Source organism: Mobula birostris, chromosome 7, assembly GCF_030028105.1.
Source record: "Mobula birostris isolate sMobBir1 chromosome 7, sMobBir1.hap1, whole genome shotgun sequence".
In the NCBI taxonomy this organism is placed as follows: domain Eukaryota; kingdom Metazoa; phylum Chordata; class Chondrichthyes; order Myliobatiformes; family Myliobatidae; genus Mobula; species Mobula birostris.
The window spans coordinates 164,254,559-164,270,794 of NC_092376.1; the positions used below are offsets into that span (position 1 = coordinate 164,254,559).

Below are 16,236 nucleotides of genomic sequence, written 5' to 3' on the forward strand. Positions count from 1 at the left end.
TCTGAATCATATACACTGCCTCTCATAGCATTTAATAATCTAATCTTAATTTAAGTATTGGAAACTAATATATTTAGTTTCTGTTAGGTAAGATGAACTTCACTTCTATTTATAGTTTATTTCTGTCAGGCAGTGATAGGTAGCTGTTTTTGTTACCATTGTGTTGTTAAATATGAGTAAGTATGAGCTATCCATCTGCTTCACTCCCCTGGTTTAACTTCTCCCCAGGGATGCGGTTTGCTCTTGCTGACGCTGGCGACACGGTGGAAGATGCTAACTTTGTAGAAACAATGGCTGATGCAGGTATTCTGCGACTGTACACATGGGTAGAATGGGTGAAGGAGATGATTGCAAACCATGTGAGCCTCCGCAGTGGACCAGCTAACACCTTTAACGATAGAGTCTTCATCAGGTACTCCTTGGACTTCAATGTATTTGAAGACTCACTTGTTAATTATTTGCAGTAGTTCTGGAGAAGTTTTGGTAAAAGGCAACAATCCTGAAAAGGACTATATGACTAGGATTTTTGAATATTTGCAGTTCTTTGATTTTGGAGCATAAAACTGTCATGATATTTAATAAAATTTAAGTCATGAGATGGCTAGAGTGCATATGTAAGCAGAGATTTGGTCAAGCCTGTTAGCTCTAGTAAGTGGTTGTGAACTGTATTAAACTGAATTGGATTGTATTAAGAGAGAATTACACAATGCTTCAAACAGATTATAGTCAGTGCTAATCACAAAGATATTCTAACATAGGAGGCAATGCAAAGAAAAGGCACAAAGCTGATCCCTTGTTTCAAAAAACTGAATTATTTAAAATAGCGTTGGCTGTGGAAGAATCTGTGGTAAAACTGATTTAAATTGTTCAAACTGGATTAAATTCAAGCTGGATGTCAGAAAATAATTTTTTACATGAAGATGATAAAATTCAGGAAGTGTACTGGAAATGGAACCGTACATGAATCAACTGAAGCTTTACTTACGAATTTTTGGGTAGGATTGTATAACGAGTTATTTGTGCAATAGCATTCTGTAGTCAAATTGTGTAAGCTAAAGGTGTGCAGTGCACTCTAGTGCTGCAAGATGGACTGAATGACCCCTTTCCATAATTAAAGTATGTTTTTCTCAACTACCTTTTAATTTATTGTTGTTTGATGTCTCAGTAATACAATAGTGATGACCATTTTGCTTCTATTGTTGTGATAAGCATGCGCAGTCAGTTATGCTTGGTAAGTTCTTAAATCTAGTGAAAGTGATTCTACACACAAATGGTTAAACTACTTTAAATTATTATTTTAGTGAGGTGAATGCTGGAATTCTGAAGACAGAGCAGCATTACGAGAAGATGATGTTCAAGGATGCTTTAAAAACAGGCTTTTTTGAATTCCAGGTACATTTGATTGCTGCATATATATTACCCAGACAAAGATTCTTGTTAAGTGTTCTTTAAAAGAAGCCTCAAGAATGAATATCCAAGGTTTTGAATGATTTTGCAATTTCTCTTCCAGGCAGCAAAGGACAAGTACCGTGAAGTTGCTGTGGAAGGAATGCATCGGGACCTGATTTTCCAGTTCATTGAAATTCAGACTCTTCTGCTCACTCCTATATGTCCTCACCTTTGTGAGCATATCTGGAATCTTCTAGGAAAGGTGCTGTTATTAGATATTAGCTGTTAAGAAATTAATACAATGTGAATGTGTGTGTTCATGTAATAAAATTGTATTTTGTCCACAGCCGTTCAAAATACAAAGAACATAGAAGTCTACAGCACATTACAGGCCCTTCGGCCCACACTGTTGTGCTGACCATGTAACCTGCTCTAGAAACTGTCTAGAATTTCCCTACCGCATAGCCCTCTATTTTTAAAATTCCATGTACCTATCTAAGAGTCTCTTAAAAGACCCTATTGTATCCACCTCAACCACTGCCACTGGCGGCGCATTCCACGCAGCCACCACTCTCTGTGTGGAAAAACTTACCCCTGACATCCCCCTTGTACCTACTCCCAAGCACCTTAAAACTATGTCGCCTCATTTTAGCCATTTCAGCCCTGAGAAAAGGCCTCTCATCATCTTGTACACCTCTATTAGGTCACCTTTCATCCTCTGTTGCTTGAAGGAGAAAAGGCCAAGTTCACTCAACCTATTCTCATAAGGCATGCTCTCCAGTCCAGGCAACATCTTTGGAGATCTCCTCTGCACTCTATAGTATCCACATCCTTCCTGTAGGAATAAAATAAAACTTAAGTTTCATGAAGTTGATAATATTTGAACTTAGTGAAGTTTTAAAATAACCCATAGATAGGTTCAGCAATTCATTTGATATCTCAAATTGCTTTAGTTTAACACATTCTAAATTCTTTTCCATTTTACTGTAAGTTTTACATGTGAAGATAGATCTGTTCTACTTTATTTGGAACAGAGATGTGAAGTAATGTAGCAGGGAAATTGGCACTTTGGCAGAATTTATCCAAGCTTGAATATTGATAAGCATCATTAAGTATTAAAAATCAGGTAACATAACGCCAACTTGCCACTACAGTCAACGTTTGTCATTTTGATGATTGAAGGCAGCAGTACAGCTCTGTGTCCTTTTTCTGAAAGATGGAACTTCTCATTGAATTAATGGAAATAAGATTAATGCACATGGGAGCCTAATTTTAATTTTAATACTGGATGGCTCATTTGTGAATTACTAATTTCAAAATGTTCTGATTGAAGGGATGAAAGTAATATATTTATACCATATATGGATCATAATGAAAAGTTTAATAAATGATACACAGCTTCTTTGCACAAAACTGTGTTTTCTGATTACTTTTTATGATGGTGGTCTTAGAGGGATAATTGTTGGCCCTGTAGGAAGGAATAAGCATAGAGAAAAGGGATAGATTGATCATAGAACAGGTTAAAAGGTCAGCACAATATCTTGGGCCGAAGGACATGTCCTATGCCGTAATGTTCTGTGTAATATAAGAATAAAACCGTGTCATAGAAACTTCTGTAGTCACTCGAACCAGTCTTGTTTAAAATTTACATCAAAATAAGGATAGAGTTCAGCTTGAATCCACAACATTTCCAATCTGAGATGATTTTCAAATAAGTAGCCAAACAACATCTCAGTTTTTATTTTTTAAGGGAATGTATTCCGAAAAAGGAATATTTAAGTGATATTTGTTTCAATAAATTTCTATTTTAAGTATTTTTGTGCATTGTTTTAATTAAAATATTTGGAAATGAGGCAAACATCTATTTGCATTGCTCATCTAAAACATGAAATAATTTTTTTTCCAGACTGAGCCATTAACGAACGCAAGATGGCCAGTAGCTGGACCTGTGGATGAAATTCTCATTCGTTCATCTCAGTATCTGATGGAAACTGCACATGACATTCGTCTCCGTGCCAAGAATTATATGGTTGCTGGAAAAGGAAAAGTATGGAGAATTTGCATCTAATTATGATTATTGTAAAAGTAATAAGCATCTATTCACTTTGCTGTGTTAGGTGTTGAGAGAGGCTAGATTGAGTCTGTGTTGAACAGGAGACAGTCAATTTACTCACAAAACAAAGTAAATATGATATTGTCAGACTGCAGCAGTGGAAGATAGCTACATAAAAACTGTAAGCAGGAAATCAATCTGTCTGTGTAGTCCCCTGCCTTATCAAATAGTGAACTCAGTCATCACTGCTAGCTGCATGTAGTGTTTTTAACTATTAAGCAGCCAAAACGTGTGATTTCATTTACAATGCACAAGGCAATCCTTGGTTGTTCTCACTTTCCTAAATACCATCCTGTGATGCCCAGCTAAATAAACTTGGATCTCATATTTCTTCTAATGTTCATTAGCAGTTTCATTGTTCAGAGGTAAAAATGGTTTTGGGTGACTTTCCCTCCATTTTAAATATAGTTTGCTGTCCAATCATTTCATGTCACGGCCCAGCAGAATTTGCGAACTGCATATGCAGATTGTAGTGCCAGCCAATTACTAAGTGTGCCTGGTTAAACTGAATTTCTGTTGCAATGACATCCGTTGATTCCCACTCTCGTCTTCCTCATGTATTGATATTTGTTCACACGCATACTGTCAATTTATCATCCCAACATAAAGATGAATAAAGACTAGCTTTATTTGTCACATGTACATTGAAACTAAAATGTGTGGTGTGTGTCGGTGACCAACACAGGCGGAATATCTGCTGAAGGCAGTCTGCAAGTGTCACCGTGCTTGCAGCGCCAACATAGCATACCCATGACTTGGGCTTAATAATCCGTACACCTTTGGAATGTGGGAGGAAACCGGGGTACCTGCAGGAAACCCATGTGGCCACAGGGAAATGTACAAACTCTTTACAGACAGTGGTGGGAAATGAACCTCGATCGCTGGTCCTGTAAAGCATTATACCAGTCATTACATTACTGTGGCACCCTCATAGTCTGCCTTAAATAGTTCTTGGGAGAAAGGAGGAGGTATTTTTCAGATGCAGTAGCTCTTTGATCAGATCTGCTAGAAAATGGATTTAACTGATTGGAAGTGGGACACCCACTGTATTTTGTAAATTATTACTCCATAATTTGATTCTTATAACTCCAGCAAAAGTACCACAATGTCAATAAATAGAATTTAACTTCAGTTACTTATGACCAATGGATTGATGTTATCTATTATCTAGTTTTCAAGTAGTGCATTCTCAAAATATGCCTTCAGAAATAATACAGGAGATGTGTAAGATCACTAAAAGTTAGAAGCCGATACTTCTGCCCTAGGAGCTACTTTTTTGTACATTCGTTCCTGAGATTTTTTTTCCATTACACTCAAGGCTATATGGGCATTTGGACCTTTCCACCATGCCAGTGAGTTTGAATCATGTGCAAATGAAGCTGAACTCCCAGAATCACAGTGGGTTAGCATATTAGTATATAACGGACCATCCTGTTAAATATATCTAAGAGAAAAGATGTTCAACAAACCAGTTGTCCTGACGAAGGGTCTCAGCCTGAAACGTCGACTGCATCTCTTCCTAGAGATGCTGCCTGGCCTGCTGCATTCACCAGCAACTTTGATGTGTGTTGCAACAAACCAGTTGACGTTTTGAGTTTACAACTAGAAGAAAATATGAAGTAAAATCTGTAAATATGATCCATTTTGCCTTTTAGATGCCTTTAACAACAAGGTGCCTGACAACAAGGTGCCTGACACATGAATCTTGTTTCTTTTAACACAGATACTGCCTGACTTGCTGAGTGTTCCTATCATATTCTGTTTTTATTTCAGATTTCCAGTGTCTGCAGTATTTTAGTTTCTGTTATTTGTATAGTGAGACCACATCTGTATTACTGTGTACAGACCTGGTCTTACTAATATGCTTACAATAAAGGAAGTGTGATGATTGGTTCCTGAGATGGAGTTTTGTGCTCAATGATGAGAAATCAAGCAGAGTGGATTACATAGAATGATTAAAAACTGATCTGTTTGCAGCATATCTAACTGCAGAGCTTGACAAGGAAGATGATTACCCAGGCTGAGGTGTCCAGAACCAAATGCCACATTCTCAAAATGAGGGTTTAGCCATTCATCGGTGAGATGATATGAAACTTCTTCACAGGGAGATCAGTGAAACGTTGTCCCCTTCTTTTTCATGCATTCGCACTCATTCTAACTTAATTTGAGGGTTTTCCACTGAAGTGATGAACTCCAGCTCATGCACGTACATGGGTGTAATTGAATAAACCCTGATAAACCTATTTTTAATAAGAGCAAAGTTTGAGAAATGTAAAATGCAGCATTTCAACCAAACTAATTTAGTTTTGAGTTACAAAGCTTCATTTCTATATTTTTGATGCTCCTGGCTCTATTTTACAGCCATCTTTTATGCCATCAGTCTTTATGAATTGTAAATTATTACTCCATAATTTGAGTAATATTATGTTGGAGGGCTGTTAATGCTTGGGATGTATTCGAACTGGTGAATGTTTTGTGAGTAATGTCTGGTCCAGCATATATTGTGTATAACAGCTATGAAATATTTCCTTGCAGAAAGGAGAAGCAAAACAAACACAGAAACCATCTCACTGCAATATCTATGTGGCAAAAAATTACCCTCCATGGCAACATACTACCCTTCTACTGCTGCGCAAACATTATGAGGCAAGTTTTAATGTTTATTGCAATTTTTAACCACATTTATTAATCCTTATAGTGTCTTCTCATACCATTAATTTGTTGTTTTTGTATTTTGTAACACAAATAACTGAATTTCCTTTATGGTCTTTTTTAATTAATATTGTATAAAGTTAGTAATTTATTATGCTAGTGAAGTAAAATGCTACATTTCCTCTTCCTCTGTCTTAAAGCTGGGCTTTCCTTTCCTCAGACAGCTATGTATCAGTTACTAACTATCAGTTGTAAAACATTGGTGTTATTAGTGGTGAACTCCAGATGTCAAGCCTCTAAATTTTCTGATTCTTTCGTGGTGAATTTACACCATATGTTTATGGACTTTTATTCTGTGGTTTAGTTATGAATAAATCTTACTCTATAGTGAGGCTGGAAATCATGATCTCATGCTTTCTCCATACCAGTAAGGACAAATTATCACATTATTCATAATTTAATTCATGTTGATACCTTAGATTTATAATCAACCTTAGATTTAGTTGGATCTGAACAGTTTTCAATTTGTGCTTTTGGTTCATGTAGTTGATTTGGTGCTCAAACTATAATTTAACTATCTGGAAATTGATTTCATTGAAGTGAAAAGATAAAAATTCTTTTTACAAAATAATATTAGATTTTGAAACAAATACTCTGCAGCTGCTGCACTCTTGAGTATCTTAGATATTCGACACAAACTCCTTGACTTCATTTTACATTTATTGTCTCAGACAAATGGTGGTCAGCTGCCAGACAATAAAATCATCGCTAGTGAACTGAAAGACCTGCCCGAGCTGAAGAAATATATGAAGAAAGTTATGCCTTTTGTGGCAATGATTAAGGTTAGTTTGGTGTTGGTGTTTGTGTTAAATATCAAATGTTTGTATATTCTGTAACAGATTGAAGTGGAGCCTGGAAAATGTTTGATGAACCCCAGATAAAAATACATCATAAATTTGTTTTTCTATATCCTTTCCCAATTCTACAACAATTATGTCTTCATTTCGTATTATATAAAATCCATTTGCACTCAGAATCAGATTTATTACCGTTGAGTCCTGAAGAAGGGTCCTGGCTCAAAACATTGACTGTTCATTAATTTCCATGGATGCTGCCAGACCTGCTGAGTTCCTCCTGCATCCTGTGTGTGTGTTGCTTTGGATTTCCTGCATCTGTAGACTTTCTTGTATTTATTATTATCACCAATAGTCGTAAAATTTCTTGTTTTGTGACTAAAATGCAGTGCAAGACTTAAAAATTACTGTGAATTACAGACAAACAGACAAATAGTGCAAAAGAGGGATAATAAGTTAGAATTCATGAACTGTTCAGAAATCTGATGGCAGAAGGGAACAGATTTTGAGTCTTCAGGGTCCTGTACCTCCACCCTGATGGTAGACTTGAAGACGTAGTTAATGGTGGAGAGGGTGGTGCCTGTAGTGGAAGTGGCTGAGTAAACTGCCACTTTTAGAAGTAATTGTGCCTGTTTAGTTCTAACCTTCAGGAAATTGGGCATGCACTTTCTGTCATTGTTCACTTAAATAAATACCATTTCATGGTCATATTTACCACACTTGATGGTGTCATCATCATCTTTAATAAACTTAGTTAAGTAAATTACTTAATTTAGTGGGCAAAAATGGACCGAAAGCATATGACTTATGACTACCTGTTATTGTAGTTCAACAAGATGTGTATCACCTTTAAAGTAGTGAAACCTGTTGACAGTTTATAATGTTTACTCCTAGGATATCACTTTTATGTACACTGATTTAACAGCTCATCTGCAAAAAGAATATCACGGATACCGTAGCTTTTCCATGTTTATGAATCATAGTCTTCAGATTTGGAGCCTAGAGTGCAGCCATCTGATTAATTGGTGACGGATGTTAATGTGTGCAGTATTTTGCAATAGTCCTCTTTTTAAAAAATTATTCCCTAGGAATTCAGTTTCATGAAGGTTTCCCTTCAGCTTCTGCTATTGAGTCAATGATGCAGACCTGTGACATCACATTATTCATTATTGCTTCCAGAGCTTCAAAGGGAAACTTGAAGTCCTAGGAGAGCACCATTTAAAATCCATAGTGTCCAACTTGGTAAACATTAGGGAAAACTCCAGAGCATACAAATCACCCCTAATTTGAAATTGCAGCACCATATTTCTTCCTTCCCTCATAATATCTCAAAAGCTGCTGCTTTTGAGCCTGTTGCCAACATCACTATTGAAGCAGTGATCCTGATTTAGATCACACACCACCAACTCTTCACCAGTAATGTCATGCTGCTGGTTAGGCCAATCTCAATGTTACAGAATAGCTTCTGTCTCAGTCTGGTGCACTGACCTTGGTCCCTATATCAGACTTGGGTAGGCTACTTGCTGAAAATACAGAAGATCTACAAAGCCCCAGTAGCATGTGACTGATTGTTTGAGCATTGAGATCAACAAGATTTTGATCGTCTGGGACAGTAATCATAACTATTTTTGTTTTGATATATTAAGCCATTTGAGAGCCCACTGCACACTCATACAGGGGATCCACAGTGAAGGAGCTGACTTCCAGAAATTTGACTTTACATAAATTCAATCCTATATTTGTATATGTGAATGATAATGAAATGTTTCATGCCATTCATCAATGACTGGGTACAGTATATATTCCCTTAGTTTAACTTTGGGTAGCATTAGGAAAATTATTGAATGAAAATAAGGAACTATAGCAAGTGTATCCAGTGTGATACAATATGAGAAGCTATAGGAAATGTAAATCAGTAATGTCCAGAGAAATCAGCCTACAGTCAGTTCTCAGGAAGAGCACCCTTGCATAATTTGGGGACTGCTTGTATTTTGTTTGACTTCTTTAATCATAATTGACTTATCTCCTTGGATTTCAACTTCTGCAATTTTAATATAAAATTTATGATAATTGAGGTAAGAAAACACGGACTCCTGTTCTGTGCAAGGTTGCTATCAGCATCTGTAAGAGCTGACATTTTGAGTGAATTCATTTAACAAAAAATAATAATTTATATAGAGGAAATAGACCTCAATGTCATCAGAACGTAAGAATAGGAGCAGGAATAGACCACCTGGTTTGTTGAGGTTGCTCTGCCATTCAGTAAGATCATGGCTGATCTGGCATGGACTTTGCTCCACCTATCTGCCTTTCCCCATAATCCTTAATTCCTTGCTTTGCAAAATTCTTAACAGTGTCTTAAGTAGATTTAATGAGGTAGCTTCTGCTGCTTGCTTGAGCAGAGTTCCACAGATTCTCTACTTTCTGGGGATAGCAGATTCTCCTCATCTCTGTTCTAACGATAAATGTCCGACACTAACAGTAAATATATTAATTTGTGTATAACTTGATCTCATTTCATACATGTTCCTTTCACACTCCTGTGGGTTAAGGTACATTGTTTTATTTTCAAGAGAAATGATGTCTTGATGTAGAAACAAGTTACTCATTTCTTTTTGGTACGCTCCTTAAAACTGGTATGCTGCAAATATCGCAGACTCTGTGAAGCTGCCTCTTCCTTGTTCAGTTCCAGAAACAATGGTTAGTTTTGTGATACCTTAATTAGGAATGTTAATTGTTCATTGTTGTAGGAAAACCTGGAAAAAAATGGGCCTCGAGTTCTTGATTTGGAGCTAGAATTTGATGAGCGAAGTGTCTTGATGGAGAACATTGTCTACTTAACAAATTCTTTGGAGGTAAGCTAATGTTGACCATAAAATTCCAGTAAAGGATGACCGTAGTCCGATGGTTTCTAAAGAAATGTAATAAAAGCTAGTCGCGGGTGAATGGAAGGACCTATAGTGCACATTGTCCGTCCCCTGCTATTAGCATGTACTTTCATGCACTGTGAATTGATGCGTGGCTGGAGAGTTGGTGTGCTCAATAGTGGCGATAATCCTCCAGCAGATTTGGAAGGTGACATTGTTTTGTTTAAATGGAAAATATTGCAACATTTCTGATAAAATTTACCAATGGAATGACCAGTTCAAAAGTATGTGCAGTGGATTCCAGTTAATTGGAACACTTCAGAACCAGTACATTTTGGCCCAGTTAGCTGAAGTTTCATGGAAATAGTTAAAAGGTATAACAAAGACAAACTTCCATTTAATTGAGCAACAAATTATACATTTAAATGAAACATAGAACAAATTAAAACACTACTAGTACTACTACAATATTACAAAGCTGTATTAGTCTCTAATAGTTATCGACGGAAGAATGGCCGTGTTCTTTAGATTGACTGTAAATGAACAATATCAATGCCGACACAGTGCAGATAATGGACTGCCTTCATTGCATTCCCACATAATGTCAAAATAAAAAAACAAAATTATCAGGAGTCACTGCTTTTTGAATCGGCATCCATCAGCCCTAATGAATAACATCACACGAGCACATGCACCTGACGCTGTTTTAAAAACTCCACTCCGTAATGTATGACTGCCTTTTCTGACATCTCCAGGCCTGATTGCTTGAAACTGCAGTGAGCAAAGCGGTTCTGAATTATCTTGCTGTTTATTTCTTGCCAACTATCAGTGACAAAACATCACTGCCTTTTGAACACAAACACATGCAATGGATGCTATTAAAAACTGTTCGCTCAAAGCACAGTGTAGAGTCCAACAGTTACACAAGTGCATATGACACTGGTTAGAAACTGTTTGGCAACAGTCTTCTGTCCCAATTAAGCAGCATGGTGTCCCAAATATTTTCTCAGTTAGGTTTTGTTCTTTCAGATTTGTCCCAAATAAGTGACTACTTTGATTAACTGATAGCCCAATTAACTGGAATCCACTCTATTTCTTATGTGCCCTGAGGCTATCTTTTACTATTGCTGAGGTTAAAATGAAAGGTATGTACATGGATTACAGGCACTGACACAAAGTTTTAATCACTGGGAAAGATTCATCCTTCAATCTAGGTAGGGATTAAGTATCAAAAGTAACCTGTATCTCTCAATTAGTAATTAGTACTCTAAAATTAAGCCTAAGGGGAGAGATGGTACTAGACTGCTAACATTCTGTTACTCTGGTAGGACGCAGAAGCATCCAGAGCCCTAAATGTACAATGGCCACTAATTAGTGAGATAATTGAGAAAAGAATCTCAAAAGCACCAAGGAGCAATATGTTACAAGAGGTGTAGCAGTTCAGTTACACTGAGAAAGTAAGCGATTTGAAGGAATTTTGATAGTAATATTCAAAAATAGATTTGGATAAGTACTTCAAGGGAATGAAATGTACATGCAGAGGAAAGCTAGCAGTGAATGAAGGGGAAAGGTCAGCATGGATGGGGTAGGTCAAAGGGCATGATTCTTTGCTGTATGACTGATTCTATGACTATATCCTCAGCACAATTAATCTGTGAGTTTCTAAATGGAGATTTTCCAAGTGTGAATTTAGAACTGGAGATGCAGAAGCATGACTAGGATAAAAGTTCAGAGGTTGAAAGTGAAGCAAATCCCTGGCATGCATGTGGCTTTTTGTTTTCCAAACTTCATGCATGATTTAATTTAAGGCTACGTAGAAATTGAGTTTTATGGAATTCACCTAGAAGGTTTGCATTATAGATTATATCTTTGTTTTAACTCCAGTGAGTTATAATTTGTCTCCTGCACTCCATATTCATCAGTGAAATTACATTTAAATGTGATCATTCCTCCTTTCCATCACAGCTGGACCATATTGATGTGTTCTTTGCAACAGAAGCAGATGATAAAATCCGAGAAGAGTGTTGTCCAGGAAAGCCTTTCTGTGCATTTCGAACAGAGGTAAGAGATGCTAACTGACAGTTCCTCAGTTATTTAGAGTAGCATTATAATGGATATTACTTTCACAAACAGAGGTGTTGTACATGTTTCTATAATAGACCCATTTTGAGAGAAATAGTTTGAAAACTTACCCTTTGGATGAGAGCAGCAATTCTTTGAAAGCCGATTTGAGTTGGCATAAAATTACATCATGTTCCTTTCCACACAATGTAGTTGGCCAACATAGTTCATTACTGAATCTTCTATTCTGAACTTGGGTAATCCTTTGACAACTTTTTTTTAATAATCCTTTGTGAGGAAGTGTACTGGCAGAATTTTGATGTGAGTAGCTTTTTTGAAATCCAACTCTTGAGTTGTTTATTACATTTGTTGTACCAAGGATTATTTTCTGCTCTGAATAATTCACAAATATGGTACAAAATGGCTACATTTAAAAGCCTTGTTCTCATCCTTTGTAATCAAAGTGGTCATCTTTTTGTGTCCTCTCGAGATTTTTGCAAATACCATGGAGATAAACTTGTAAATGTAACACATTTTTAGAAGAATCTCATTATCTAATCTCAAAGAAATATTCCTCTGCTCAATAATTATCTTTGGTTACAAGCACAGGAGGATTAGTTCTTCTGTCCTTTGAATGAGCTTGGATTTTAATTTTATTTTGGGAATAATAGTTGTTTTTGATAACGTTCCATTTGGAGAAAATGGAGAAGTCTTTGAAAGGGGAAGCAAGTTAAGGAGAAATTTTGTCTTCTGAAATTGTATTATCCTTTTATAATGTATACTTTGAGAAAATATAGAGGCAGAATTTTTGAAGTGTGTAGCTTCTGAACTCCAGCTCTTGTATTGTTGTTTGTGTGTTTATTCACAGCCTGGTGTTTCCCTATCCTTGGTAAATCCCCAGCCAGCAAATGGACACTTCTCAACAAGGATTGAGATTCGGCAGGGTGATAAAAAGGACACTATCATCCGAAGGCTAATGAAGATCGACAAGGGTATTAAAGGTATTAGTGAATGTAACAGCTTTTTTAATTCCTAAATAGGAGGAAGGAAGGAATTTCTTTAACCCTGAGGGAGGTGAATCTGTGGAATTCATTGCTACAGACATCAGTCTATAAAAATATATTGGGCATATTTAAAGCAGACATTAATCTGTTATTAATTAGTAAAGGTGTCAAAGGTTACGGGGTGAAGACAGGAGCATGAGGGTGAATGGGAAAATAAATCAACCTGACCAACTGGAGGAGTAGACTCAGTGGGTCAAATGGCCTAATTCTGCTCCAATTCTTATGATCTTATAAAATTTTTGTGAAAGCATTAGTACTTTAATTTTTGTTCCTAATCTCTACAAGTTCAAATGCTGTCTTTGTTAAACCCAAACCACATTCTATTCCTTTTTTAAGGTGAAAGGATATCGATTATACCCCAGCTATAAAGCATTGACTGGAGATTGCTGTGGTGACCTAAAATGATGCATCCTTGTTTGTTGTGTATTCTAGCTGTGCAGACCATTGTGTATGATTAGTCTTATTTGATGAAAATTTCTGAATGCTGCTTCTCATCAGGATATTCTGTCCTGATGAAGAGTCTTGGCCTAAAATCTCAACTGCTTACTCCCTCCATAGACGCTGCTTCACCTGCTGTGTTCCTCCAGCAACTTAGTGTGTACTGCTCAAGATTTCCATCCTGTAATTTGTCTTGAGTCTATAGTTGTTACTAGTATTTTAAGATCTTAGCCTTCATGCTGTTGAAGCCACTTATGTAACTCTGCAGTTACATAAGGACAGATGATTATTCATCAAAAAGGAAACACTTCCACATCTTATTTTGTCAGAAACTTAACAGGTCAATAATATACAAAATGAATAGTCAAATAATTATTGAATAAGATCCATGAAGGAAAATGAAATGACATCAGATTCTTAATACGTACATGAACATAAATTTCTTGAATTTCCAGTGATTGCCTCCCTCCCCCCCCCACCATTCCCCATCCTATTTCCCTCTCTCATCTAATCCCCTCTGCTGCTCCTCCCCCTTCCCTTTCTTCCATGATCTTCTATCCTCTCCTATCAGATTCCTTATCCTCTAGCCCTTTATCTCTTTCACCAATCAACTTGCCAGGTCTTTACTTCACACCTCCTCCTCTCCTGGTTTCACCTATCACCTATTACCATGTACTTCTCCCTCCCCTCCCCTTCTTACTCTGACTTCTCATCTCTCTTATTTCCAGTCCTAATGAAGGTGCTGCCTGGCCTGCTGAGTTCCTCCAGCATTTTGTGTGTATTACTTTCATTTCCAGCTTTTGCAGATCTTCTCTTGTTTGTGATCAGATTCTTAAATGAGATGTCTTTTATGCTCAAACTTCTATAAGGTCACCTGTCAGCCTCTTAGTTTCCAATGAGATTAAACCCAGCCTATCCAATCTGTACTTGTAAATACAGACTTCCATTCCAGGCAATGTCCTGGCAAGTCTATTCTGGAGCCCCTATTGCGGCCACATCTTTCCTGTAGTTTGACAGCCACAACCATGCACAATATTACAAGTGCACTCTAACCAATGTTTTGTGTAGCTGAAATGGCATCCCTATTCATCCGCTCAGTCCTTTGGCCCATAAAGATAAACATATCAAATTTCACAGCCCTATCCATCTGAGTCAACATTTTCAAGGAGCTATGGACATGATCCCAAGGTCTGGCTGTACTTCAGTGCTTCCAGGGGCCCTGCCAATTACTTTAAAAGTCCTAACAGTATTTGAATTTCCAAAGTGCATCATTCTGGATTGAATTCTGTCTGCCAGAGCTTCATCTTATTTTCTAACTGATTTAACATCTGCTGTATCTTAAAGCGGACTTCTTTGTTGTTTGTGACTCTACCAATATTTGTGTCATCTGCAGACAATAATCATACCCCCTACATTCTCATCCAATTAATTTATGACTGAAGGAGTTCACCTAAAGAGCTTAAGTTCAGATTGTGTGAACTGCAGTTACAACAAAGAATTGAGCAATTCAACCCAGAGTCTGTTGGTGTTGGAACGCCATGTGATCTCTCCTTTCGGTACATCCCAGACTATGATGTGGTATATTGGTGATTTTTTTTTTAAGTCGTCAAGCTAAATAAATAAGTATCCTCCCTGCTTTTGATTACAACTTTAGGGCAGGAATGACAGCATGCCTAGGACCATTCCGAATTGTTGTAGGTCTTTTTTTTGTATTGTTTTATCTAGTGCAAAGCTGCACTAGATAGCCATGCACGTCTGAGAACAGTTAAGTTTGGATGAGATGATGGAACCTAAAACAACTTATATTGCAGATATTTGAAAAACAACAAGAAATTTTAAGAGTCGTGGAAAAATACAGCACAGAAACAGACCCTTTGGCCCATCTAGTCCGTGCCAAATCATTTAAACTGCCTACTCCCATTGACTTGCACTAGGACCATAGCCCACCATATCTCTTCCATCCGTGTACATATCCAAACCTCTCTTAAATGTTGAAATTGAGTTCACATACACCACTTGGGCGGGCAGCTTGTTCCACACTCTCACGACCCTTGAGTGAAGAAATTTCCTCTCATGTTTCCTTTAAGCATCTCACCTTACCCCCTTAACTTCTAGTTGTAGTCCCACCCGACCTCTGTGAAAAATTCTCCTTGCATTTACCCAGTCTTTACCCCTCATTATTATACCTCCATCTAATGCAAGACTCTTAAAATACAAAAAGCTGTGCACGTTGTGTCTGTACATTTGTATTTTATGTTTTATTGTTTACTCCATGTTAATTGGTTTCTGTTTTAAACTTACTGATATTTCTAGAAGGATGTGCTGGAGATCTTAAAACTTGCTGAAGCAAATAAACCTATTCATCCTGCAATTTTTTTTAAGCCAAGTCCACCTTCTCTCTATACATTGACGTGTTGCCAGTTGAAAATATAAAACCAGTTACTTTGTGTTTCAGATCTTGCAAGAGTGAAGCTTATGAGGTATGAAGACCCACTATTGGGTCCTCGACGGGTCCCAGTCTTCGGGAAGGAATCTGAGGGTAAAGTACCCATTTCTGAGAAAGCATCCTTTCACATAGACCTGACTGCAAAGAAAATCCACCTGACTGACAATGGTTTGAAACTTGATGTGGGTGATACTTTGATCTATCTGGTACATTGATGCATATTGACACAATAAAGCTCTTGGGCTTTACCGTGGTTGTCAGCTGTAAGACTTTCCTGTTGGTGTTGGCATTTCTTTTTGATTGCATTTTAGTTATCAATTTGTAAATGAATGGAATAAAACATTTAATACTC

The 16,236-nt window shown here is 37.1% G+C and overlaps 1 protein-coding gene across 3 annotated transcripts in view; it reads left to right on the forward strand.

Annotated features, from left to right (window-relative positions):
• lars1b (leucyl-tRNA synthetase 1b) overlaps positions 1-16,236 on the forward strand; it is a 63,213-nt gene extending 46,977 nt beyond the window's left edge. For all 3 annotated transcript variants that reach the window (XM_072264028.1, XM_072264030.1, XM_072264029.1), the window contains 10 exons: positions 229-412; positions 1,302-1,392; positions 1,511-1,651; positions 3,296-3,436; positions 6,038-6,148; positions 6,886-6,996; positions 9,759-9,863; positions 11,841-11,936; positions 12,805-12,937; positions 15,894-16,236. In XM_072264028.1, the coding sequence (XP_072120129.1) occupies positions 229-412; positions 1,302-1,392; positions 1,511-1,651; positions 3,296-3,436; positions 6,038-6,148; positions 6,886-6,996; positions 9,759-9,863; positions 11,841-11,936; positions 12,805-12,937; positions 15,894-16,099 (1,319 nt within the window). In that variant the 3' untranslated portion in view covers positions 16,100-16,236. The remainder of the gene's footprint in view (positions 1-228; positions 413-1,301; positions 1,393-1,510; positions 1,652-3,295; positions 3,437-6,037; positions 6,149-6,885; positions 6,997-9,758; positions 9,864-11,840; positions 11,937-12,804; positions 12,938-15,893) is intronic.